At 45.9% G+C, this 27,901-nt stretch overlaps 1 protein-coding gene across 3 annotated transcripts in view; it reads right to left on the bottom strand.

Annotated features, from left to right (window-relative positions):
* The window catches only part of ITGA9 (integrin subunit alpha 9), a 299,963-nt gene that overhangs the window by 47,871 nt on the left and 224,191 nt on the right, over positions 1-27,901 (bottom strand). For all 3 annotated transcript variants that reach the window (XM_081071751.1, XM_081071750.1, XM_081071749.1), the window contains exons 19-23: positions 18,265-18,351; positions 14,700-14,779; positions 9,406-9,495; positions 7,199-7,307; positions 2,121-2,228 (exon numbers count right to left, since the gene is read on the bottom strand). In XM_081071751.1, coding sequence (XP_080927877.1) covers positions 2,121-2,228; positions 7,199-7,307; positions 9,406-9,495; positions 14,700-14,779; positions 18,265-18,351 — 474 coding nt within the window. The remainder of the gene's footprint in view (positions 1-2,120; positions 2,229-7,198; positions 7,308-9,405; positions 9,496-14,699; positions 14,780-18,264; positions 18,352-27,901) is intronic.

The raw sequence follows: 27,901 nt of genomic DNA, 5'->3' as shown, positions 1-27,901 counted from the left end.
GAATTAAAGGAACTGTGCTCTTGTAGAAAAGAGAAGTGGGAAGAATGACAAAATAACAGCTCAACTTCTCCACAGAGGGAGCTAGGCAACTGTTTTCGATTTTAGCTCAGAAAAGGTCGGGGAAATCAGAGCATGAAAAATTGAGGATAATCACAAAAAAATGGAATTCAAGGGATACGAGAATGGCTGAACTAAGAGAACTTGCTGGAAACCCGGTTCTGTTGTACTGGGGACATGTCTTGACGTACTCTGTTCAAAGGCAGAGGGTTAGATCACATAATCTGCAAATCCACGCCAGGGCTGGAAATCCACCTCCTGCTGGAGAGGGGTTTCCTTTTCCCCCTTCTCTCTCTTATCCCCTTAACATAAGCTGTATTATTACCAGTTAACTTTACATGACATCATTTAAGTTACAGGATAGCAAGGAAAAGAATGTGCAGCACCCAAAGACATTGCATCCTGGGAAGGGTGCCTAAACCTTGAATTCTTATTAGCAGGAACCTGCCAGCCAGGATGAGCGCTGAGTTGATATAGGATGGGTCTTTGAATTTCTACAGAAAAAACTGAGGGTGAAGGGGGAAAAGAAAAGAACACGTATTCACCTCAGGAGCAAATAGTAGACAATGAAAAAAAAATGAGTTGTTCAGTTTTGCTTTGGGTTATTGCTGGTTGCTTTAAAGTGCCAGGCTGGCTGATGTATTAATGAAGTCCCCTTGCTGCAGGGAAGAGGTCTTGTTGCAAGTACCCTCTATGTATAACTAAGTCATAAAACCCAGGATGTTTCTCACGCAAAATGTGCCCCCACAACCAGCCAGCTCTAAAAAAAAATCACTGGTACTCTCAACTGCTGTCACCAGCGAAGGAAGTGATTCACTTTGAGGCAGACAGCTCCCCCAGAGTGAGTGCTGGTGAGCACACACAATGAGACTCCTGGATGTCCAACCTGGACACCGCGCAGGGACAGCGTGGGGGTGGCATTTCCAAGGAGAGAAACCACGTAGGGCTAAAATCAAGGAGACAGAATTCTCGGGAACACTGACTTGGCGAGGCCTTCATGCGCAAAGATCACATTACAAGCCCCTGGGACAGCTTTGATCTCCCACCCTGAAAGATGGTCTCAGAGAGACCTGCCTGCCCACTCTACTTAAAATTACACATTTGTGAGGGGTACAAATGTCTAACTATTACATCGTTCTGTACACCTGAAACTAAAAAAAACCCAAAAAACAAAACAACAAAAAAAAACTACAGGCTTGCCCACTCTCATCCCCTTCCCTGCTTTATTTTTTTCCATAGCATTTATCATCATGTAACATACTATAGTTATACTTATTATTTATATCTTTCCACCAGAATATACACAAGGGCTGGAAGTTTATTATGTTTCGGTCTGTTTTGTTCCCCACAATGAGCCAATACTTGGCATATGGTGGGTGCAAAGTATTTGTTGAATTCAGCACAGACTGAATATAAAGCCATGAGTCTGGGTGAGATCTCTGAGGTTGAGTGTAGAAAAGAAGGAGATCCTGGACCCCGGAGAAGTTGGGGAGATGAGAAAAACCACCGAGAAAGCAGAAACCAAGGGAATGCGGTGTCCGGGAAGCCAAGGAGAATGTTTCGAGGCGGTGGGCGGGAATGATCGTATGGTAGTTATCAAGCTTTCCTTGAGACAAAACCATCTATAGTTGACTTAGGTTCAAGTAGAATTGCATACTCTGCATGTGAACCTGAGTTTCAACCCACACTTATGCGTGTGGGTTATGAACCAATCCTTCACCCTCCAGGCATCAGTGGCCCTTTGAGAATCTTGATGCATGCTGAGGATCTTCAGAAAAATATATTCACATACACACAAGACAGCAGACAGTTGCTGAGGGATCCCAGAGCCAGTAAGGTCTGTCCCAAAGTCAGGTTCAAAACCTTGCCTCTCCACTAAAGGTCTTCTTATGGCAGTAACTAAACTGTCTCAATGTAGAAGCTTAGGGGTTACCGGTTCCTGACTTCTCCAGATATGTTTCCAAAGGTTAGAATGAATGAGCTCTCTAGGCCTTTGGGGTGGAATACACAATGTACATGAACTGGCTCATCTGAAAACAACAGGGAAACAAGGGAGAACTCACCACCATCTCCTGGACGTGAAACATCTCTGCACCTCCAGAGGAGAGTCGATTGGGGAAAGAGATGCTGACAGAGGAGCCAGGAAGGGTGCTTGGCCCAGTGTTATAGACCTGTGGGCAGGGGACACACACAGCAAGGTTTACTAGAAATACAGAGCTTCATTTCATGCCATGCAACATATACTCTAAAAGTCTTTGAAGTGATGCATACTCTAGGGTTTGGGATCTAGTAGGTCATGAAGTGAAATATCGAACGACAGGGGATTGCAATGAAACAGAAATCCTTCGAATATGCATCAAAACCGCCAAACTTTCAAACTACCTTATTTCCTTTTAGTATTTCGTCTTCTTCCTGCTAAAAATTGTATTTCTTTTTACATACTTAGAATTTGACTCATGACTATTACACCTGTGGGAATTCAGAGACAATCTAGTCCAGTGGTTCTCTAATGTTAGCACATGTCACAATAACCAGATGGGCTTGTTAAAACATCGGTTGAAGGGGTGAGGTTATGCCTGGAGTTTCTGAAGTTGTAGGTCTGGTGAGGTAGGGAAGAGGGCTGAAGGATTTGCATTTCTAATAAGTTCCCAGGAGATGTTGAGGCTGCTGACCCAGGAACCATACTCTGAGGACCACTGATCTGATCAACCCCTTTCCTTTTACAGTTTGAGGTAACTAAGACCTTCAAATACAAAGCGGGTTGTCCCCAGACCAAATGATCTAACTTACAGAAACGGCTGTTCTTACTACACTATCCAGCTGATTTGGTTTCTCCATCACTCATCGCTAATCACTTGCTAATACTGTTTGATGACGTCTGTGTATCTCCTTTCTGTCCTGGCATTTGGTCCTGTAAAACTTTAGCCCTCTCATCCCCTCAGAATCCTCCCTATTTTCTCTCTCCAGCAGCCCATCTTCTCCTGAGAAATGAGAGAAAAGATGGTGGCCACAAAGAGACTGATAAGAGAAAGGAGATGGAGCAAAGGCTGACCATGAAACTCAAGGAAAAAATGGAATATGATGAAAGCGAAAAAAGATGGGTAGCATGTAGATACAGAAAGTAGATTAGTGGTTGCCTAGGGGGAATGGGGAGTGTGGGAGGCAGAAGAATGCCCCCTCCCCACCAGAGATGTCCACATCCCAATTCGTGGAACCTGTGGATATATTATTTTACATGGCAAGGGGGAATCAACATTGCTAGTCAGCTGACCTTAAAATAAAGGGATTATCCTGGATTATCCAGGTAGGTGCAATGTGATCACAGGGGTCCTTACATAGGGAAGAGGGAAGTAGTCGGAATCAGGGAGATATATTGTGAGAAAGGCTCAACTGGCCATTGATGGCTTTCAAGATGAAGGTGACCATGAGCCAAAGAATGTGGACAGTCTCCAGAAGATGGAAAGGGTAAGAAAACAGATTCTCCCCTAGAGCCTCCTGAAAGGAAAGCAGCCCTGCTGACACCTTGATTTCAGCTCAGTGAGACCCATTTTGGACTTCTGTCCATCAGAACTGTAAGATAATAAATTTATATTGTTTTAAGCCACTAAGTTTGTGGTAACTTATTACAGCAGCAATAAAAAACTAATATAGGGAGTGACTGCCAATGGGTAGAGTTTCTTTTTGGGGGTGATGATAATGTTGTAAAATTAGACTATGATGACAGTTGCACAATTCTGTAAACATATGAAAATTATTGAATTGTACACTTTAAATGGTGAACTTTAAATGATACCTCAATAAAGATGTTATTTTTTTTTTTACAAAAAACAATGGGTGAGAGAGCAAGAGAAAGGAAGAAATGAAATGCTGCTCGGTGGCCTGGGGACTAGAGAGAGAATTCCGGGACTCAAGGCATCTCTGAAGTTGAGGTCAGAAGGGGAGAGTCAGGAGACCGGCTGGAAATCTAAGCAGATCTTCACACATGACAGAACGTATAAGGATCTAGCTCGAGCCAGCTCTTCTCTGAAAAACCATGTCTTCATTTTTTGCAATAGTTGGTTCTGCTTCAAAGAATAGACAAAAAAAATGATTGAGCGGATGAGAGGTTATTGCCAACTCTTGATTGAAAAAGAACAAAATGCACCGAAAACAACAACCCTAAGACACAAGAAGAGGAAGGACTATCCAACCACAATTGAAATAACTAATTTGAAGTGAAACGTGAGATCACAGAATTGACAAGAAACCTACTGATGTGTCTGAGAAATCCCAATTAAAACATGAGCAGGGGGAAGGAAAGAAGAAAATGATTTTGATTTGCATTATTTCCCCCTCAGAGCCAGACAGATGGGAGAGCTTGTGTTACCATATTTATTTATTTTTAACAAATGTCTTAACATTTGATTCTCGGCAAATGTTCTTGTGCCACATCTGCATTATTTTTCATTTTTTTCAGGTGAGAGAAATGATGTGGGATAAAAAAGAAAAAAAGAAAAAAGCCTAGCATTAGTCAACAAATTGTTTTGTCTCTGTTAAGAAAAACTCGGGTGAAATGTAGAAACCAGGCCCAAGACTAGTATTTTCGCCTTTCTTCCACCTGCCTTTATAGTGGCGTCTTTAAGCAATTACACAGCTTGTTGCGTAATAGCTTTTAAAAGACACAAAAGATCACTTTCTATAAAAAGTCCTGTGCTCTTCTTCAGGAGTGATGTTGTCAGAATAAGCAGGGGAGCTGATCCCATACTCCCCCACGATCTCCACCGTTAGTCATTATCACCAGGAACCTGGTCAGCGGCCTTCTAGCAGGATGATCATAATAATGACAATTACACCGGAAAATGAGTCCTTAGAGAAATCTCAAGGAAACTGTCAGTTCTGCTAACACAAGAGGATCTCCTTCTAATTAATGACACACACTATCCATCTTTCAGACCCAGCCAACTCTCTTAATCCGGATGGAATGCTATGTTCTTCCTCAGGCGACTGATAATCAAGAGGTTTATCTATGGGGCATGTCGATCACTCGTTCGGGGCCTCTGATTCTCTATCCTGTATCCAATGTCAGGCCAGATGCGAAGAAACCTCTTCGCTTGAATACCAAACTTTAAGCTCCCTGTAAAAATGCCTTCAGAGAAACATGACTTAACCACACACTCTCAGATTTCTTTATTTCTTTTTTTAGAGGGTGATAAGGACACTTTGTATCTTTTGTGTACCTGCTATTCCGTTTAGCCTTCTCCTCTCAACACGTGTACCCTTTACAGGGTGTGTGTCATGTGCTCCTTTCTAACTAGTTTTCTCGACTGTATCTTTTATTGTATGACACCTCAAAAGGGAATTAAAACTAATGTGATTTAAGTCGAATGACATACCTCCATCTGGTCTTTATCTGTTTTCTATCCAGTTACAAAAAGCAATGAAGAAAAATAAATGAATTCTGAGAAGCAATTCAGAAACACAGAGGTCCTGTTCACAGCAATCACTCTAAGGTCCCCAAAGCAGGTCTGACCCCATCTTTCCCTTTGTCCCTGTAAATCAAGCACGGGGTATGACAGCTGGGCTTAGCTGGTGCACCCTCCCTGAGCGGGGGACATGTGCTATCTATCATGGTTTCCAAGGTCTGTTGCCTGGGAGAACATTTTGGAGAGAGGAAGACCATTGTTTGTGAGACCCCACAAATGTTTTACTGCCTCATTCTTTAGACCCTCACCCCGTCATTATTTGTCATCCCCTCGGCCCACTGCGGAGTGGCCACAGGAAAAGAAAAATAATAATTATTTGGCCACAGCACTCAATGTCAAACCAAGAAACCATCTTCTCCATGGGGAAGGATGGAGTGGAGGCAGGGAGAGCTCTGGGAGACTTGGGACGTAGATTATGTAGCACTGCGGGGGGGATGGGCCTATCTCCCCCGTCTCCCCGTCTGAAGTGAAGGGAGACTCCTTCACTTCACCCCCAGCATCTGGCAGGGGGCTGGGCCACACAGTCAATGCTGGACCAGTCCTGGGCCTGGCCCCACCTCCACCTCTCCCAGCTCTGGGCCCTGCAGCATGCCCTCTCCTGGTTGGGCCTACATTTCCCTGTGTTCGTCACCCTGTGTTTGAGGAGAATGGCCTTGATGATGCAGAGGTCCTCTAGCTTTACATTCAAAGAGTCGCACCCTGAACAGTGCTGGCCTGAGAATCTGTACTTTCAAGCAGGGACCAGCACACTAGGACCTGCAGGCCAAATCTGGCCTGCCATCTGTTTTCATATAGCCTGTGAGCTAAGAATGGTTTTATAGTTTTAAATGGTGGGTGGGGGAGAGGGGAAACATCAAGCGAAGAGTAAAATTTCATGACACGTGAAAATGACCTGAAATTCACATTTTGGTTCCCATCGTTACAGTTTTGTATCTGCCTTGCCTATGGCTGAACGATACTAGCATAGTTGAATAGTTGCTGCAGACTGTATGGCTAGCCAAGCCTAAAATACTTACCCTCTGGCCTTTTGCAAAAAAAGTTTGCCCACCCCTAGTTTAGAGAAGGAACAGCGTCCTTCACGATGTCCACCGTCCACACTGAGTGGCCCTGCCGGAAATGATGCTGGTGGGACAGGGGACAGCCAGCCCCTGCTCTGTGCGGAGCAGCAGGCTTCCTCCCATATGCTCACCATGCTTTGCTCTTATAACACTGCACTTCTGAAAGGCTGTTCCTCTGTGGGAGGAGTGGGCTCTTGGCTGTGTCAGCATGGAGAGCCCCAGGAGGAAGGGAACATGGCAAATCCTCAAGGCTGCCCTATGTGTAATGTGAAGAGTGCAAACTGAAAGGGGTCATTTGGGGCTATTTGGGCTGGGATGCTGGCCTGGACCTCAGCATCCAGAAACCTCCTTGGGGAGAGCTGGGTTCATCATGCAGCTTTCCTTCCAAGAGTTGAAAAGCAGAGGGGTCTACACAGCAAAGTAGCAGCGAGGGAAGGGATTAATTCTGTGTGTGGTTACAGAAAACATGCACACACACACATATACTCCACTCCCCCCATTCAGGCTGGGAAGACTTTCTTCTGGAAATAGCCTAGCCCTCCAGTTGCCTTTCAGTAGAAGATACATCCCATGAGCCCTCCGTTGGTCCCAATGACTGAGATGGTTTCCAGGGGTGGTTACCTGAAGGGTGACATTGAGAGGCTGGAAATGACACTCCAGGTCATCCAGCTGAACGAAGTTGGATGCGTCCACAGACTCGCCGTACACAAAGGAGGTTGGAGACATGATTCTGAAAGAGGAAACCATGAAATCCATCATCCCTACCCATGGTCAAGCAACGCATGGTCACTGCTATCCTGAGAACCCAAAAATCTGTCTCCATGGAACCTGGCTCCCTCCAGTACCTTCCACCAAATGCTTCCGTTCTGGAATTACTTCTCTCTCCTGTAAATGGACACAGCCAGACGTATGCCTTCTAAACAGACATTTCCAGTAATGTCTCCTCATCTGAGGTCCAATCAATAAGCTACATAGACAAATACGGACTGGCCTACATTTCTAAAATGAAGAGGAAGATTGTATGGTAGCCTTGATTTCAGTTTTTTTAACTGGATTCTAAAATCATACATTTTCTGTTTTGCCATTGGAAAAATGTAGATTGAGGAAGACCACGGTAAGCTTTTAGGAAATAAATATAAATGAATCACATATTTGGCATTCAAAACCTCATTCCGTAACAAATTCATTTTTAAAAATTTAAATTTGTCAGACTACCCAAATTAATAGAAATTGAGTATTAAAAATGCAGTCCACTCGATCATAGCATTTTCTTTCAGATTTCAAACAGTGGCTATGGAAGATGTGACTAAGAATTTAAGCTCGGTTTGCAGCAAGCTTTCAATGTTGCCTGTATCAACAAACCCCAAGATGAGACAAAGCCCAGATTCACTCAAATTTCCAGACAAATAATGGATTTTAGATGAGATTCTAGAAACTGCTCCCTTGCCTGAACACTAAGCATGTAAGTTGTTTGGTACCAAGTCTGAATGGACAGCAATGCATCTATTTTCAACGTAAGTGTATTCCTTTAGAAATGTAGTGAGTCCCAGTACTATCAGATAGCAGGAACTGGTTCCTCTCTGCTTGCCCGGATGTTCCTGGAAAGATCAGTTGACTCGTTTGTTTAACCGATGGCTTCATCAGGGGCTGTTAACACCTCACAATGAGGCCTCCTAGGGCCTGACAACAGGATCAAGTGAGTGAGTGTTTTTCCTTTGGTCCCCAAGGACAGGGCTTGGTTCTGGGCATAGTCTCATAGTGCCTCTGATGAGACAAATAAATAAACTATATGGTTAAAAATAGAGCCATGAACAGAGGCAAAGCTATGTTAAGTTGCAAATATATTCCAGCAAAGCCTCACGTCTGAAGAATGTGATGAAAAATGTCAAGAGCACAGGACCCCCCATTCCCGGGCACCCAGGAGAGTGTGAGCTGTTGCCATGGCTCTCTGGCTCTCTCTGTGATGTATTCACATTTCTGCTTCTGGCCAAGGCCGGGACCCAGAGCACTTGAAAACTGAAAACTGAGAAACTTCGGACCTTCAGAAAGCTCAGCTTGCATCTGGGGCAAGGCTTCACTGGGTCCTCATTTGATCTAAACTAATTGTACCAATCTTTTCCCCACTTTCAAAGAGGCATGTACTCTGCTTTCCGTAGCCGGAAACAGGAACCAAGTTCTCATGTTTCCAGGCTTGGGCTTTGGCTGAAAACCGACCCGGACTGTTTTGGGTCCTGCAGCCCTCCTTTCCAACAATGCGAGCAGCACTGAGTGGCCTGGACTTCACCTGGGCATATGGTATGCCCATCCGGATCGTTCCCTGCCCATCCAGACCACCACAGACATCAGGCAGAGCTGCTGCTGGCTCTGCAATGGGGTTCACAGAGACACATGAAGCCAGCGCTGACTGCGAAGCTAATTAGAAAGGCGAGCCTTCTTTCGAGTCAGCTAGGATACTGGGACATCTGGCTGTAACCTCTGGCCCAGCAGCCTTTGGCTGGGATTTTAATCCCAGGAATCATGCTGCCTGCTTCCATATGGCACTCTGGAGGAGTAGGCGCTGGGAGTATATGCAGATAAAGATGTACAGAAGGTTCAAAGAAATTATGGTGCTTAAACTTGTCATCAAACTCCATGTGTGGGTGGCTGGGAAAGAGGAGAAAACGAGGAGGGAGGAGGGCACGAGTCACGGTAGCGAAAGCTTCATCTTGCATGTCAGAGCTGGCAAGAAAGTGGAAGTGGCAGGGCCACTGACTCCTGGCTACATATGCAAGTACAAGGAAGGCAGAGTGTTCCACTGCGCTCTGGCAAGCCAGGGATGCGCTACTCACCCAGTGATGGATGTGTCCACTTCGTGCATCAGCGACACCATCAGTGTGAGGCTGTTGTCATGCAGTGATTCAGAGCGCTCCACGTTGCCGCTGCAGGGGAAGAGGGGATGAACATCACTCAGCACTAGCTCTCGGCAGCATGCGGCTGGGCTCCATATCAGACCTCTATCTCCGCATTCTCTGAGGGCTGACTCTGCACCTTATTTAGCCTCAGTTCTGTTTTTAGTCCCTGCACAGAGTCACAGTGGGCCCTCTACTGTGTCAGTTGTGTTCCCCTCACAAAGTTGTGAGTGTGAGTAGTGTATTGGGGAGATGACCCCAGGAAGTACCAGTTGGGAGGGAAGAGGGGAGACGGGGAAGGGCAGGAAGACAACAGAGGCATGTCATGCATGAGGTTAGTGATGTAGGCAATTGGGTTTGGTCTGGCTGGGGGGGGCAACGAGGAGCACATGCCTGTCTTCCCAACTGAGCGCATGGGAGCTGGGCCTTTATCCACTCACTCCTGAGACCTGCTGCTGCTGGGGGAGGTGGGGTAGGGGCATTAATTCCCTGGCAGCTGCCCTACACACATAGGCGAGTGGGCTTTGGCCAGAGAAAGCCTCAGGCAGAGTGGCAGGTGCTGGGAGCTGTGTAGTGGTAAGTGGGAAAGGTTATGGATGGGCACCTACAGCGCGTGCTGCTTCTGTAAGTGCTTGTTCCATAAATAATGGACCAGCAAGGTGAGGGCACTGTAGCCAGGAAGGGGTTTGCTGGACGTCCGTAGCTATTTCCCACCTGGAGCATCACCTATCTTCCATGGACAGTTAAGCTCAAGAGAGAGACCCTGGCCAACTGTCACCATAAATACCACGGAAGTGCCTGCATTAGACTTCTGGCTACAAAATGTCCCATACAGCATCCTCCTGGGATGATAAAGCCGAGGAAGGGGATTCTTCTGAGGTCATTCTGGAAAGGGGAGCTGAATCTGTTGAGCGGCTGCTATGTGCCCGGCACATTTCATAGCATGACCTCCTTGGGTCCCCCGAGTGACCGCAGAGGGAGGGATTACCCACTTTTGACAGGTAAGGAGAAGCTCAGAGAGATTAGCTAACTTGGCCCAAGGACCCATAGCGAACCAGGTTAGGCTGATTCTGAAAACAGGGCTTTTCCATTGTGATTCCTTCTCCTGATACCAAATTTAGGGGGTTACTATTTTATTAACTTTCACATATGAATTGTGATTATTAATCCAGGGAAGGGATTGCCTTGAGAAAAGTCATGGCTGGTGGGTGCATGTTGCTGAACCCAACGTTTACAGTTGGTTCCCACAGGGCATGAATGTGGGATTCCCGTCGAAAGCCAAGTTCACCCTCCAGGATGGAATGTGAGACCCCCAGACCCACTGAGGTTTGGGCATAGCTCTCCCGGACCACTCCCCACCACACCATTCCCTGCACCTGTGCAGAGTTCCTGCCTTCTCCCTGCCCTCCCTCTCCCCCTCTGCTTTCCTCTCCCACCCAGCAAGTGCTGAATGCAACAATACTTAAATAGCACTCACATCCCCTCTCCTCTCTCTTATTGTTCTGAAACAATGGTGCTCTGTGACTCTGACCTCTGACTCCTCATCTGTCTTCCGCAGATGGGGTGACATCCATCACTCAGAGGGCAACCACAGTTTGCAGAAGCAGCAGAATCAGGTGCTCACCTGGCCTAACTTCCTTGTGCTTCCTTTCCCAGGGGACAATAAAAATCAGAGAATCACAGACTAGAGGTGACTCCACTACGGGTGGGATGGCAACACCCGGGGCCTGCTCCCTTCCCCCACTCAGCATCCTGCCAGGTCTGCATAATCTGTTCCTGATGGAAGCGCCACCTCTTGCCCTGCCATTTGTCCAGCCACCTGTGGCCGCTGGCAGCTCAGGCCCAACAGTCTCATCTGTCATCGGGTGACTGCTCCAGACTGAGCCAAGTTGAAAAGTTGAGATAAAGAGGCCCAACATCAAAAGGCCTCCAGTTATTCTGCAAGCGTGTGACTTGGGATGGTTTCCCTGAGGTCGGCAAAGCCGGGCTGCTGAGAGAGGAGCTCTTGAGAAACTGTTTAGTCTCAACTTTATGTCTTTTGGATCCACAAGTGGGCAAGAGATCTTCAAAGGGTGGTGATGGGAAGAAAGGCAGGATTGATAGTTTAACTTGGCTTTCAAGATAAGAAACTTTAAGGACCAGTTCCGTCACAGCAGGGAGTCAAGTGCTGTGGGTGCCCTCTGGGTCAGTAACACCAGATTTTCACCAGATTCTGGAAAGAAGTGAGTGTCTGAAATATTCTGCTGTGTATTTAACAGATAATATAGCTTCCTTAACATCTGTGAGCCAAAGAATTAGCAGATCTGATACGAGGCGTCTCCTGATGCTATGTGGCAATATTAATGTACATAAGGGAATGTTCTTGAATTTACTGAGTTATTAGCATTTTCTGAGGGGCCCAGCACTGCTTCTGGTAAACAGCAGGAGCTTAACAGACGTGTGCTGAGTGAAAATGTGCCTAGTATAGGCACATTGGCTGCTCATTAGAATCACTTGATGAGCATTTTTAAAAATCCCAAAGCCCAGCTTTCACCCCAGACCAATTAGATCAGAATCTCTGTGGGGTGGACCAGGCACCTGCAGTTTATAAAGCTCCCCAGGTGATTCCAATGGGCACCTAAGGCCAGAGACCACTGGTCTATGGACATGTGATTCTACTGGATGAAGTTTCCACCACTGTGTGTCGGCCAGCCCTCCTTTTCCACCTCTGACTAGCCCTGACTGCAGTCAGGTGGCAGGTGGAGATTCCTCCTTCGGATAAGGGACACCTTTTCCATGTCCTATGTCCTGCCCAAATGTTTCTTCCCAGGAATATTGGCTGCCCCAGGTGTTGAAGGACCAAGACGGCCCATTTGTGGATCTGTCCAACATCAGTGAGTTTTCTGTGGATCCAAGAAACAGCTGGAGAATGGGAGTTTTCACGTGTCAATGGGCATTTGCCTGCCTTTATTCAATCTGACAATCTCATGCTCTGTGGCAAGCTATTTCATTGCGTCACTGCCCTCTTCTACAACTTTCAGTGGCTCCCCACTACCTTTGGGAAGTAGTTCAGACTTTCTGAGGCTACGTAGGCCCTCCAGAGCCCAGCCCAGTCTCCTGTTTCAGCCCCATCTGCCACTGCACTTGTATGTTTCCCACCCCTCCTGAGAGATGGCTTGTGACTTCCCACTTCACTGCAACGCCTACCACCTACATGGGTGGAACAGAGCACGTTGTCCCATGCACATTCTGACCACTGTGCCTGTGTTTCTTCAGCCTGAAAACAGTCTCCTCTCTTTAAAGGCCACCTCCCCAGTGAAGTCCTTCTGGACTCCAGCAAGGGGAACAAAGTCTACCTTCTCTATGCTTTGCACGTGTGTCTATTAAATCACAGTCACCTTTTATATGAATGTGAATTATGTGATCTTGAAAATAGTATGCACGAAAAAGAGCCAAGTCTTGCTCGATTTTAACGCTTGCAATCCCAGCCTGGAAGCTTGTGTGCGAGTTTCGGGATGACTGGGCTATAGTTTAACATTCACTGTTGTTATTAGTTACATCTACTTTGTACATCCCATTGCAATGTACAGGCTATACAGCGTTCATGTCCATTGACTCCAACTGGTGCTGAACAAAAGGCCAGCAAGTCATCGACTCTGAAGTTCAAGTTGGATATAACACATGGTACACAAGGTTAAGCGACCACTGTGTCGTGCTGTGCCCTTATGTGTAGGAGAGAGAACATTCGCCAAAATATTAGATATCATGCTGCAAAACGTAGAGAGCAGCATTAAATGCAAAAATATGCTATGGTGGTTGTGGATGTAGGGGCTCGAGAGCGTACGCCTCCAGCTTCATGGTCATTCCCAAGGGAAAATTAACCTCAAGTCTGAGTTTTAAATAATGTCGGGGCTGACGCAGGCCTCAAATGAAAACAAAATTAAAGGGTAGTGGGAGATGAAAATAAAGCTTCCTTATGCCTGCATCCATGAGCACTGCTGCTGTCCACTGCTGAGTTAAATTTGGTGTGGTCTGACCTGGGCTCCCCAAATGCTCAGCAACTAAAGATGGAGACTGAAACCCTGAGGGCTAAGCCATTAGGGAGAGGCAAGAACGGACTGTGGAAGATACTGAGCCACTCAGGGCTTGCGGAGGATCTCAGTCTAACGTTTGTGTTACTGGAGTTTTTGTGAAAATGCAAGAATTCCTCGGGGGAAGGATGACAGGATGTTAAGATGCAAACTTTGGCTGAGGCATAATAGATGCCCAAATTCTGAGGAAAGCACTACGTCTGGTGGTAAAACTCCAAGACATAATGGCAAGGATACAACAAGAGTGGAGAAAGGATTTCTGAAGGTGGTTTTTAGAGACTACTGTTGGTGATGGGGAGCAGGTGTCTGCCTTTTAAGTCAAGCTTCAGGGGACCCTGATCAAACCGTCTGATTCCTGCCCAGGAAATGTAAGGGGAAAGGGATAAGCTTGGTTTCCCTCTGATGGCAGAGTGAAAGAGAGGTGACTGCACAAAAGTCACCTGCATTTCCAGAGACTGGGCAAAGATCGCCAAGCGGGATCTCTTATGGGAGAGCCAGTGTGGGGGCCTCTTCGTTTTGTCCCAGAGGGCACAGTCTCAGCAGCAGAAGCTGAAGTTATCTCTGGCTGTCTAGAGGCTGAGGTTGGAAAGGTTTTCCCTTTTCCAAAGGGAAAGAGTCAGCTTTGAACACCTGCACAGTCCAGTGAGGGCTCAACAGTACCTGATAAGTTAGACCTCTTCCATTTAACCACCCCCGTCGTGAGATCGCAGGGCTCTGGAACTACTCTCAGGAAAAGGGGGGAGGGCCAGGAGAAGCACAGTTGCAGGAAAGCAAGATCACGCCCACGAGGCAGGCTTTCGTCCTGCAGCCTTGCCCTGGCCACACAAGGAAGCCTTAACATCAAGTTTTGATTATTTCACGGGACAGGACACTTTATGGATTTGTGAACTTGCTTTGAGAACTTGAAGTGACCATAGGACTTTGCAGTACCCTAGAGTGAGCTGGGGATGCATGGGACTGTCCTAGATGTCCTCCAAGGACAGGGAAAGAGGGACGGGGTGGCTGTGCAAGCAGAACAAGACCAGCACCATCCCTTGGAGAGCCGAGTCCACCCAGTGCTCTGGCACTTTATCACTGAATGACCATTTCCTCCTGTTCAGCATGTCCTTTCTGGTCCCATCAATATTTTATCTTTGAACAAAAAAAAGTTTAAAGCCCCTTTACCTCTGAGCAGTAACGATGAAGCTAAGAACTTCCTCTTCCCCTGACAGGTGGCTTGTATCAAAGATCACACTGAATTCATACTAGAAAAAAAGAACGTGACATGTGGCATCAGCAGGCATTCCAAGCTAAACCGTGGTAGCTACAATCTTCTAGCACTATGTGACCTCCAAGAAGTCATTTGCATGACAAGCTTTATTTTTTGTGTGCATATCTTCCTGGTCATCAGGACAGACACACAGCTTGAACAATAAAACCAGGCCCGGACCACAGCCTAGCAAGAGTCCTTTCCAGCAACTGAGGTTCTCTTTAGCAAGTGATATGTTTGTCTCTGAAACCAGGACTTGCTAAGTTTCACTCATACGCACCATCTTCCCCATTTGTTTTGTTGCCACATTTACATAACATATAACCTGTGATATTTACTTCATATTTTTATTGCCTCACTCTTTGTTTAAAGACTATTTTAAAAAGAAAATTTATGTCACTATCCCAGACGGGAATCCAGGATCACTTGTCATAAAAAGATGGTAATCATAAAAATAAGCACAATGAAAACTAAGTATTGTAGAATTTTGTTGCCTGCTGAAGGCTCTGGGCCGAAGGTCTACTTTATTTTGGTAAAAGGGAGATGAACAACAGAAAGGGAGGTGTTAAAAATGTGCTAGCACGATTGGAGATCTCCTACATGTGGTTAGGATTGAATGAGTGTTGAAAAGGTAATAACTTTCTCACTGTTGGAGTCAATGTTGTTTAGTGCTGTTTCCATATATCACTTAAAATCATCTCAGGTGTCCCCAGTGGTGACCATCCTGTGATGTGGGGAACCCTGCCCAAAGCAAATGGCTTTCACTATATACTGGGGGTGCCAAAAATGTATACATAGTTTAAGAAAGGAAAACACTGTATTAAAATTGTAACACTCAATATATACCGATAAAAAAGATGAATATAAGTCATATGTATACATTTTTTGGCACCCCCAGTATATATGTGTGGGAATATGGGAGGAACCTTTAGGTAGGGGGTGACAGAACCAAGCTCTACCACAAACTGACTATATGATCTTTACCAAGACACTTCATTTCTTTGCATTTCAGTGAAAAGAAGAGGGTGGACAAAATGATTCTTAAATTCCATCAAGCTCTGAAATCTACGGCTTATTTAATATCTAAATACTTGGCTTGCTTTATGACTAATTCTGGGCTATGGTCTAATTTTGCAACAGTGGATGATACCAAACTGAATGCTATCTGATAGGAATGAAAGTTGGACCATTGCACTGGACCATCATCTACAGTGGCCATTGGACATCCCTTTCTAGACAATCATTTCTGTTGCAGTGGGACTTGGCAGCTTACAGTGAGGGTGGGGCATGGACACAGGACAGGAAGCAGAGCTGGAAGACACAAGGGAAAGGAACGTCAAGAGTCTTATCCCAGCAAAGAGTCAGAACTGGCAGAAGATCTGAATTAAACACACTAAAGATCAAGGTGAGGCGAAAAGCAAAAGATCTGGGTGAGAAAACAAAGCCAGAGATGGAGGCCTGGGAGAGCAGAAGGTCAGAAACGGGGCAGGCTGGTCATGAGAGAGAAACAGATGGCCAACCAGAGAAAGCCCATAGTGTGGTCGTGAGGCTCAGCAGGTGGCCTGTAGCCTGGTGACCCACAAGGTCTGAGGATACAGGGGAGGGCAAGCTCGGCTGCAAACAGAGGGAGCCCCGATCCCTGCCAGATCACTTCTCAGGCTTTCTCCAAGGAATTCACGCTCAGATCCTCTGCCTCCAGATTTAGTCTTGCTATATGTTTTAACTCTGTATGTGGGAGGGAGGCAGTGGCATTAACAGGGGTGTGGGGGGGAATTCAGCATTCTAACATTCACACTTCTGTCAGTTCTATGACTATGTTGAGAGTTAATGAATTTTGACAAAATTTAATGTCCCACATTTCAACATTGCTTTGTTTTCATTGTATTCATTTTTATGACTACCTTTCCTTTCCGGCAAGTGATCCTGGATCCTCTTATGATAGTGGTATAGACTTTCCTTCTACAATAATCCTTGGACTAAAACTAGCAAGATGGACCTTAGGTTTGTTTGGGATGTAGGCTGAATTATATAATGACATGGCAACGGTTAAATTTTTTCAATTAAGTCTATTTTCTGTTGCTCAGCAGATTTCAATTAAATTTGTGCGTGGAGGTGCCATGTATGTTACTGTAGGCAATGATGGCCAAGGTTCAGGGGCTTCCTCTTTCCTCCTCACCCTACTTGGAGTCTAACAAGATTTGGCCTATATTCTACCAGCTTTTGTAATCCCCTTTCTAAAGGCAGCCACCTCTTGAGCTTTCCCTTCTTCTGGGGTGAATGTGGGCAGCTGAGAAACAGCCAGGAAAAGGCTCGGGAATTACGGATGTAAATGTCACAGTACTTTGAAGCAGGTATATTTCAAGGAGGCTGATGGGTTCAAGCGATTTACTAAGAAATGAGCACGTCTTCTTTCTCACTAGAACGGTCACAATTGGCTTACAAAATGGATACTATGTATTAGGACCCACAAGTCTTAGAGATGAAACAATCCAATCTTATGACATAGGCAGGAGAGGAGGATTAAGCTTTCCCTTATTTTAGCAAATTGAAATTCAATGAGTCCATGTGACTTCCCCAAGGCCATTCTTGGCTGACTCTAAAACACGTCTCCTTCCCCATTCCACAGCCCTAAATTTCTAGAGGGAATGAGCCCAGCCAACAATACAATGGCAGCCAAAAGGAACCAACTGGTATGGATTCCGGCTCTGAAGTGCTGTCTGTGCTCTCTCTTCCAATTTCCAAGAATCGTACCTCAGTTCAGTCCAACAGTTCTAGTGCTGTAGGCAGGTGGAATAAAAGGAATATGAAATTTCCTTCAAATCATAGCAGGGAAAATAGCTTCCATTTCAAAAGGCAGACTTTAGATTCTAGTTTTGCCACCAAAAACCGCATCTTCTACGTATTTTTGCATCTCCTCATGACAGGACATACAGAATGTTCCATGAATGTCAGAATGTGCTACGCTGTGTTATTGTTTGAGCTTAGAAAATTTGGCTCCTTATAAATATCAGAGTGACTGTCCTTTGTTTACTTAAAAAAAAAGTGCAATACAACTACTTAGGTTTCAAGAATTTTTAAGAAGTCTCTTAAGAAAATTGTGACTACCTAGGGGAGTCAGAACTGTAGGAACTAGCCCAAATACATCACATCATCTCTTATTTTTGTCTCAGGAACTCCAAGCGTGGAATGTCCCAGAAAAACAAATTTCAAGAAGGCCAAACAGATGCTGCTTGCCAAAGTGTGAAGGCCGTGGCGGGTCTCTCACATTTGGGTGTGTCATATGGATCAAAGAGGAAGAACACATGGCCATGGCCCCTCTGGAATATCCTTGGAGTAGAGCGCCCTGGACAGGGGCGAGGCCATGCCTAGGCACGGCTTTGCTGGCCACCCCAGCTGCTGCACAAGGAAATCTCAGGGGGAGGAGGCTGGTGGGAAGGCGGGGGGCCGCTGCCAAGGAAGGGCCCCGTCTCTGCCCCTTACCTTCGACTTCGACCTCATGAATGGAAATCCCACACTGCATTTGAGGAAGTCTGATTCCAGCAGTTCACAGGAAATGCCCATTTCCTCCTGAAAGACAAAAAACACCAATAGATGGGCTGGCTGCACAAAGACAGATGTGTGGAAGTGGCCTCGGAGACAAATTGAGACTTCAGCAGACACGGTCCTTCTTTAGGGCAGTTCTCAGACAACAGCCATTATTGGTGGGATGAGGAGCCTCTGACCAGATGAGCCCAGTCTTCCTCTGGCTACCCACCCTTCCGGTGGGTTTCCTGGGAAGACAGGTGCAGAGGAGAAACCCACTCTTCACTCTTAACTAATATTTTGGCTCTGAACCCCGGTGACCTGCTTCCCTGGTGAACTGGGCTAGGCCACATGTGAGCTGGATGCCTCCTAAGGTTAGGATGAAAGGCAATGAAGGCGTCTCTCTGACCCTTTTCTGCTCACCGCACACCCTAATCCTGCCTCTCCAAATCTTTCTAGTTTAGGAAAGTCAAACCCTAAGAAAATCACACAAAGAAAACAGGGATTCTTTCTCCAGCCTGAAGTGGTGAGGGCTGAGCTGCTCCCTTGCAAGCCTCCCCAGGACAGGGGTAGGGGGAAAGGGCCAGGAGAGGTTTTCCAGTGTAGCTGGCCTGGGATGGACTCCACATTCAATGGCATGAAAGAACCAGGAGAGGGGTACCGGGAGCTGCTGTCTTTCCACCCGGATACATGGCTTACAACCAAGGTCAAAGGAAAGCCAGGAGGCTCTTCATAACCCACAGAGCCTCTCCAAAACAAGGAAGCAAATCAAGACTTCCAAAGGGAGACAGTGTGTTTGCAGATTTGGGAGAAGGAGGAAGCAAAGAACAGAACAAGTACTTGCTGAGTGTCCGGAAGTCAGGACACTGAAATTCAATGAGGCCATGTGACTTCCCCAAGGTCATTCTTGGCTGACTCTAAAACATGTCTCCTTCCCCATTCCACAGCCCTAAATTTCTAGCGGGAATGAGCACAGCCAACAATACAATGGCAGCCAAAAGGAACCAACTGGTATGGATTCCGGCTCTGAAGTGCTGTCTGTGCTCTCTCCTCCAATTTCCAAGAATCGTACCTCAGTTCAGTCCAAAAGTTCTAGTCCTGTAGGCAGGTGGAATAAAATGTTTTAATTGTATGTCCAATTAGGGTAAAAAATATGAGCAGTTACCACAATATACCTGTCATAATTTATATACATATAATACTATCGTAATACGTTATGAACATTGTCAAACACACACAAAGTAGAAATGACAAAAGATAAATAACTACGCCCTGGGATAAGAAGTCAAGACAGTAATTGGGGAAGCAGGAAGTGAAAGGGATTTTTTGGGTGCTGGGAACATTCTTGGGTGTGATCACTGAAAATTCAAAGAGCCATGGGCTCTTAATGATTTGTGTACTTTGGTCTGTTTGTTAAATATCAATAAAACTTAGAAAACAGCAACCCCCCCCCCAATACAATGGAATGAAAGATAGGAAATACAGAACTATAAAAGGAAACTCTAGTTTATCTGGCAGCATCCAATCTTAGAGATAACTGATCTCAGTGATTGTAAGTTTTCTTTTTTCCCCTGCTGGCAATTTCAATGAGGAAAAACAAAGAATAATTTCTTAAATGCTGTCTCAAGACCTGCATGTCCCAAAGACTGGTGCTAATGATTCACTGTGGGTGGCCTCTTAACACGGTCCTCTTCCTCATATCCCTCCCACAGAAGCAATGTCCACAACTGACCCAAGTAGAAGCTCCTCTAAATCCTAGCTAATCAGCCGCCGGGCCTCAGAGGCAGTGAGCCCAAGCCTAGGGTGATCTTAGCTCTCGGTTTCCCTGGGACATGGGACAGTCCTGGTTCATGTCTGTCATCCAGGTGTCATTTCTCTCAAGAGCATCGCAGTATATATGCGTATATATAAATTACATGATTATTCAAGCCAGTTCTGAACTCCTTTTGTAAAGCTCAATGACTCACTGGAAATCCCTTTCAAGCCAGGAGGGAGGTTTTCAACTTAAGTCAAAGGCCTATCTGTTCTTGAAATAAAGATTTACTGCCCCGAAGACTTCTTCAGTTTTTGCATGTATGTGAAGGAATGACTCTGGCTTCAAAAATGTACTCTGGAACTTGAGGGGACCTCACTTTACCTAGCTTTGGCTAAGACCACTGTTGATTATTCAAGAGATGACGAATGGCCTTAATTTTGTTATTTCAAAAATGTGGGAAAATAACATTTAAACCAGCATTGACTGTATTATGCCAGGTCTCTCTTCCACCCTGCTTCGTCTGATAGAAATGACAAAATTCTGGGTGCATCTTGGTGGAGATAAGCAAAAAAAGTGAAAAGCAAAGACATCTCTAGGAATGACAGAACTCAGCATCTGGGTCCAGACTCGTATGCTCCTGGACGGTGGTGCTACAAGAAGGGCTGTCACAGATCACCCTCCTGCCACCAGTACTGCCCTCCTGTGGCTATTTCAGCTGCATGACCATAAGGTTTTTAAATTCTATTCCCTGCTGTCCCACTACAGTTGTGAGGTAAAGAAGCCTCTCAGAGCCTGGGTCTCGGCACACACTGTGGTTCCCTGTGTGGGCTGTGTAGGCACTCCACCCAGAACCCCTTTCCGAGGAGGGTTCAACAGCCCCAGCTGAACGGGAGGTGCTTTGTTGGGAAGGTTACGATGCCCTCCCCCAACAAACACGGCAGCCTATGATTGACGGGTGTTAAAAGCTATCCCTTTGCCTCAAGGTGAGACCAGCTCTGTTGTGCAAGTCCTGTTCCTGAGCCCCCACAGGATTAGGCTCAGCAGACTCCAGCTGAGAGCACAGCCCTGTTTGGCTCCTTCCTCTGCCCCATCCTGGTCCCTTCCCTCCTCTTCTCCCAAGAGCATTTCCCCAATAAGTCACTTGCACGGGTCTGGTGACGCTGACCTCAGACAATTCTCTTTATTGGTTCTGTGCACTGAAAACCACTGCAAAGTGTGGGCATTTGCTCCCAGGTGGGAAGAGGCAACAGAAGGGGACACTCAAATGCTAATAAATCTTGTTTAAATCCATACTAGCGAAGAGAAAATTTTCCTAACAGCAGTTTATAACATCTGCACAGCTCTCCCATCAGGGAAGCACCTAACCTCAAAGCAGTATCTTCCCACTTTGTTCTGGTTTCTAATCATGCCCAGGGTATTCCCTAAAATACCAGAGTCAGGATGGACTCCCTTGGTCGTCAGGCAGGTACCCTGCAGGCACAGAAGGACCCAAAGAAGCTTTAAAAAATGGATTCTGGGGAGATGTGGCTAAACTCAGCTGTCCTGCTTCAGGCAACACCAGTGGATGGACAGTGCTCTTTTGAGGGTTGTTTATTACCTCTGCCAGGCACTTGGTACCTGCCAGAAAGTATATGAGAGCCATCCCAGGGACCAGATTTCTCCTTGGCTCTGGTTTCTTTCATGTCCCAGTCATCGCATACCCCGACTTCAGCTTGGACAACTTGACTTTAGCATTGTTGCAAAATTTAGGGTCGTCATCTCTTAGCCCTCTGGGAATGTGGACCAGTGAACAAACTGTCTATCCTTAGTCCCTGGTTGCCAGGCAGTGTAGACATCTGATGATCCAGTTCATACACAGTACAAATCGACTACAGAATAAAACTAAAACCTTTCTGCAAAAGACGCAGGCTTTCATGAAATCAATGAAAGTAATATTGGAAAACTGCTTCCACCACTGAAAGCCATGGATAAATCTGGATCTGGCAGCGTTAGTTCACTGTTGAAGAAGTCAAAATTTTCCCCGGGTGATAACACTTTAAGCTGCTTTAGAAGAAGAATTTAAATAAAAAAAAAGGAGAGCCCTTGGGAAAAATATGCCATTGTAAAGATGACCTGTGTGTGTGTGTGTGTGTGTGTGTGTGTGTGTGTGTGTGTGTGTGATTGCGCTTTAAAAAACAGGTAAAATATGAAGCAAAGAATGTTCCTTTATGATGCAGAAGCAACATTCACCTCCAAAAGCTGCCTATCCAGCACTCAATACCTTCTTTTGTTTCAGAAATTAATGCACTGTTATTTTAAAGATGCCAATAAAGCAAATAAGTTCTTGCCTTGGGTCTAAAATATCCGCGGCAATTATAATCACGATGTTATAAAAGCTGTTCAATGGAGGATGATATAAACTTACGTTCATAATTTTCAGTTTCATTTTTCAAGTAGCGTCCCAATCAAAACTTAACAATTTTGTTTTTATTATGAAATTTTGGACCCTATTGTAAGAAGATTCACATCTTCTGGCTTTTTTCCCAGTCCCACTTTTTCTTGGCTAGCAAGGATATCCAATACCATAAAATGCTATCAGGGTTTCTCCCTGCTGATTATAAGTGATTTAACTAAAATTTTCTCAATTTTTCCTTTTTTTTTTTTTTTACCAGCACATTTCACTCGCAGGATCAGGAAAACATCAATTAACATTTTTTAGAACATAATAATGAAAAGCTTGGTTTGTGCATGTTCACCTCTGCACTCTCAGTGCCTGGCACTGAGCCTGGCCCTTAGTAGCCCCTGAGTTCGCACTTATTACATTAACGGGCCTTGGCTCATCACGGATTCAGATGAAGGGACTATAAGAAGCAGCTCATTTGCTGGTCTGTCTGGCATGGGTGATGCTTGCCTTGGCAAAGTCCCTCCCTTTTCCAGACATACCTCGGCTGTCCCGGCCCCGGGAGCTTGGCCAATGAAGCCAAGCTCCAGCCCTATTTGTAACATGCGGTGGTTGGCAGGAAGAATCAGATAAGGAGGTTAGTAAGCCTCTGTGGCCTTTGGGCGTCTTCCTCTCAATCGCTCAGCATTTGACTTCACTGTGGAGTGGTGCTTTATTTGACCACCAACACAGTGCTCTTTGGGGAGCAATAACGTCTGGTAAAGGGCTTATGCTCAGCGCCAGGGTGAGTTTGAAATCTGACTTCCCATTTTCCACTTCCCACACAGGTTTGTCAAACTGAAGATGACCCTGATGTCTCCATAGTTGGCTGCCAGGCTGGCAGTCTGGTGTATGGCTAAGACCCTCTTCCTTCTCCAGGCATGCCAGGTGACCCCTGGGAGCTGGTCAGAGAGGCCTCTATATCAAGGGAGTTAATGTAGAATTCAGGTGAATTTTGGAAGCATTTAGTCCCCAATACCCTAATCAACGGAGGAGACAGAGGTGAGCAGGGATTCCCAATCACCTGCGCCAGTGAGTTAATTGAAAGAGTTTATTCATAGGAAATACTTTATTGGCCCCATTCAATGATGAGTCAGCCTGAGCCTCACCAGTAAAAACAGTCCTATTTCCATAGGGGAATCCTTTGGAACAGGGCTCGTGAAATTCCTACCCATGAAGAAAAGCACATGAGCCTGCAGCATGGAAAGTGCACAAGCTTTGGCATTAGTGTCCCAACTTTGATTATTGGCTTCCATATGCAACAGCTCTGTGTCATCAGGCAAATTAACTATCCTTTCCACAGCCTCCATTTTCTCACCTGTACAATGAAGTCATAACTTTTGCTGGCCTGCCAGAGCTCATCAGCTTACAAAGATGGAGTACACAGATGGCCTCTACTCAGGAACGGCTGACTACATGTCAGGAAGCTCTTCCGCGGTAGCTTCTCTTTTTATATCCATTTTATAAAGAGGAAATTGGAACACAAAGAAGTTGTATCACTTGCCCAGAGTTTCCTAGCTAGAAATATCAGAATGGACCACAGTGGGGTTCAAGATGGAGAACACCAAACAAGGAACAACAGGTCCCCTTCCCGCCTTCCCCCAAAGCATCCCCAGAAACTGAGACTGAAAGGTGGGGAGCACAGACCCTATGAACCAAAAGTAGCCTTTGAGGGAGGAGCCTGGAACATAGGGTGACTCAAGCATAGATACCAAGTCAGTCTGATGGCCTGGCAAGGCAGTGGTTACAGACCTTCTGCTGGTTAGGAGCTGGCAACTGAACAGTCAGAGGGAACCAGAGATGTTAACCCATAAACGTGGGGGGATTTGGGGAAGCCGGGCAAAGAGAGTGCTACAAAGCAGGTTCCTTTCTTAAATTTCATCAAAATCCCCATTTGGAAACAAAGGCTCAAGACTATGCTGGGTTTGAAAAAGGGAAGCAAGCAGGAGGTATAGTGAGAACAACTGTTGGGGAGAGCTCAACCACACAGCTGGGGAGGAGAGTTTTTGCTTTCATAGCTAAGTATCAGACTGGGGAGAGTGCAGTTTGCACAACACAGTCCCAATCTAGGCAGTGGGAAATCAGCCGTGGCGCTGGGGAGCAATGATCTGATTCAAGTGGTTCCCAAACAGGCCTCTTGACCCTTAGGGAAAAAGTGCTTTGAAGTAAGTAAATAAATAAATATCTTACATTTTCAAAACCAATACAAATTGGAAATGACTTGAATAAACTGTCTTATTCCAGTAATAGGCCCCTCCTTGGTGCATTTCATCAACCCTGTTTAGAGCCAATCTTTATATTTCCCGAGAGTGACGACAAATAAAAACACTTTGCTAAATGCTGGTAATTGCCCCCTGTGGGACCATAGGAATATGAACTTGAGAATCTAAACAAACAAACAAATAAAAATACATCAACCATGCCCTATGTGAAGAATCCAAAGTAAAGCCCAGTAGCCATGCTTTCCAACGATTCAGTATGTAATGTTCATCCAGGAAGTTTTTCCTCCTGTTAAATAGAAGCAACTCACTTATTCCTAGATTTTTTTTGAAAAATGGTTTCTTTTCTTAGATTTAAAAAAAAAAAAAAAAGAACGAAAGAAAGAAAAAAGATTTCCCAGAGCCTGCAAATTCTTGATCAACAAACTAAGAATTCAAAGTTAGATTCCATTTCGCAAATCAAATTATTTTGGTTTTCTATCACTCTTTTCCTTTGCCCTATGGGCTTGACTGAAAAAAAAAAAAAGTAGGGTGGGGACCTCTCCTGAAATGATAGGAAAGAATTTAACATCGTGGCATAAAAACAATTTATGAGTGGTGTTTGGATGAAAAGGTTGTGTAGGAGTCAAGTGTTTGAGGGATACTTATTAGTCCTGGCCAGGAATCTTGTCTAAGAAATGTACTTCAGTGAAGAGTTCCATTCCACCTACCAACCCACGTACACTCCTGCCCACTCAAAACTCACTTGTGAAGAATCTTGCTGTGAAGGGCCTTGTGACTCCAAGTGTGGTCCTTGGATCAGCAGCAGGAGACCACTTGGGAGCTTGTAGAAATGCAGATTCTCAGGTCCCACCCCAGACCTGCTGAATCAGAATCTGTATTTTAACAAGATCCCCAGGGGACCTCGGTGAACACGACCATTTAAGAAGCACTGTCGGTATCACTGAGCCTATCACACAGGAAACATGATGTCAAGCTATGGAGACCACCTTCCTCATGCTCTCTGCTCTCCAGAAAAACATGCCCACTGCTGATGCTATTTGAGGGCTAGTGTCTGTGTGTGGACATGCTTTCCTGGAGCTGGAGACCTGCTCATTCACATGACCCTTATACGGGCAGACTCTGGGACAAGGATTGGGGTGCAAGTAGTTTGTCTGGGAGGTGACATCAGGGTCCTCTGTGAAGGAGTGGGGAAGTGTGCCATCGACTGGGGCGAAAGGTGGGCATCTATCCTTCAACACCTGCCTCTCCTTGGTTGGGAGCTGTTACGGAAATACCGACTACCCCGTGTTTCCAGCCCACTCGGTGTTTGAATGCAGCATGCTCCTATAGCCAAGAAGGCCCCCAGGCAGAGAGATGCAGGAGGCCTCAGCCTGCAGAGAAACTGTCTCAGGTGGTCTCGAAGGCGGGTGGAGGGAATATGAGAGGGCAACCTCTCTCCACCCTCTCCCCTCTCCACAAGCAATAGGGGTTGCAAAGCTGTGGAACGAGAACAGAGACTGGAGACAGCTACTGATGGGCTTCTCCTGGCCGCAGACAGAGATGGGCCTGAGAGAGGATGCCTCCCGAGTCCAGCACCCCTGGAGCGTGTCTCCATTGAGCATGCTGTGGGCTCGAGGAGCTGTCTCAGGGGGCAGCGGCTTCGAATCTCTTGACTCTGGTTGGCATACCCACTTTGCTACTTCTGGACACATCTCAGGACTCTCCTTAAAGAATTGGCGTCCTCTTTCAGGATGGTCTCTCCCTCCTTTCTCTTTCCTTGCTGCCACAACCAGTCAGCTCCAATCTCCTCCCACCTAGACCAGCGCAAAACAGCCTCTTGGTGGACGTTCTGCCCTTCTTTCCGCTGTTCCACAGTCTGTTCTACGAGCTGCCCATATGGTAAATCTCGATTTACTATAATAAGTCCTCACTTGACATTGTCGATAGGTCCTGTGACTTAAAGCGAAATGACGTGTCGTGAAACCAATTTGCCATAGGCTAATTGATACAAACAAAAGTTCCTACATCTCACCAACGTTATAATGAAACACTTAATGACACGACGTTATTCAAGGACCTGCTGTACTTTGTTCATTTTTGCTCAAAAGCTTTCAAAGGTTATTAACAACCAACACCCTTCACCAAGTCCTAATTGGGCATGAGCACTGGAATCACCTGGGAGCCAGATACCATGCACAGCTGTCCAGACTGTTGACTGTACAAGAGACCTGGTTGCAAGGGAGAGAGGCTGAAATCTAGCCAATGCTTCTCTCACCAAGCCCTGCATCCTGACAAGAGGCTGGGGACCACCAGAGGGGGCTCTTCTCTCCAATTTGTATAATGGTGCCAGAAAGACCGATGACTATGGGGAAAGTTCTGTAAAAAAAAAAGAAAAAGATCCAGATGGAAGCCCCACTGTGGACCCACTGAATCAAAGCACACAGCATGGGCAGCCATTTGTTGAAAACTCCCTGGGTGGTTCCAAGGTGAGAAACCTTTCATCGTTGGGCTACCTTAAAATAATTGTTAAAGATGCAGGCTGCATGCCCCATGCTCCAGAGTGGGGCTCTTTACAGCAGAAACAGGGTCAGGAAATCTGGATTTTGAATCATCTGAGGCAAGTGTTCTGTGTCAGTCTTTGAAGCCCTGGCCCAAGGGCTGGGACTAACACTGCCATTTTGGCAGTTAAGATATTGAGACCCAGAGTGTCTGACAAAAGCTTTCCTGGGGTTCTCACTCTGCTGAGAATACCTGTCCTTATGGCCTTTCCTGTCTATGAGTCGTCAGATGGAGCCTGCAGACTGTGCCCTGCCCACTATAGCCCTGGGGCAGTGACACAGAGAGTTGATTTCTAGAGAGCAAGGCCAGCTGCAGCACGGGTGTTCCCTCCCGCTGTCCAGGAGGAAGCGCATCCATTCGTTCAACAAGTGTTTCTTATTTTGCCTCAAATGGGAAACAGCTTCCATAGAATACTTATGTATGAGACACGTATGTTTTCTGTTATGTCTTACATTCCTTTGTTCATTCCCTGGGTTAATAATTATTTATTGAGCAGCCTCGATGTCCTTCATTAGGCCACATGCCGTTATAATACAGTCTTCAAGGGGGCATTCCCAGCCTGGGAGGCAGGAGAAGGACCAAGCTGTTTGAGGAAAAACTCCTCTGTGATGGATGGCTGGGCGAGGCGTGCTCACAGGGCGGAAACCGATCTCCCTGCAA

The sequence above is a fragment of the Rhinolophus hipposideros genome, assembly GCF_964194185.1.
Source record: "Rhinolophus hipposideros genome assembly, chromosome: 14".
In the NCBI taxonomy this organism is placed as follows: domain Eukaryota; kingdom Metazoa; phylum Chordata; class Mammalia; order Chiroptera; family Rhinolophidae; genus Rhinolophus; species Rhinolophus hipposideros.
This window is presented reverse-complemented; position numbering and strand designations above follow the sequence as displayed.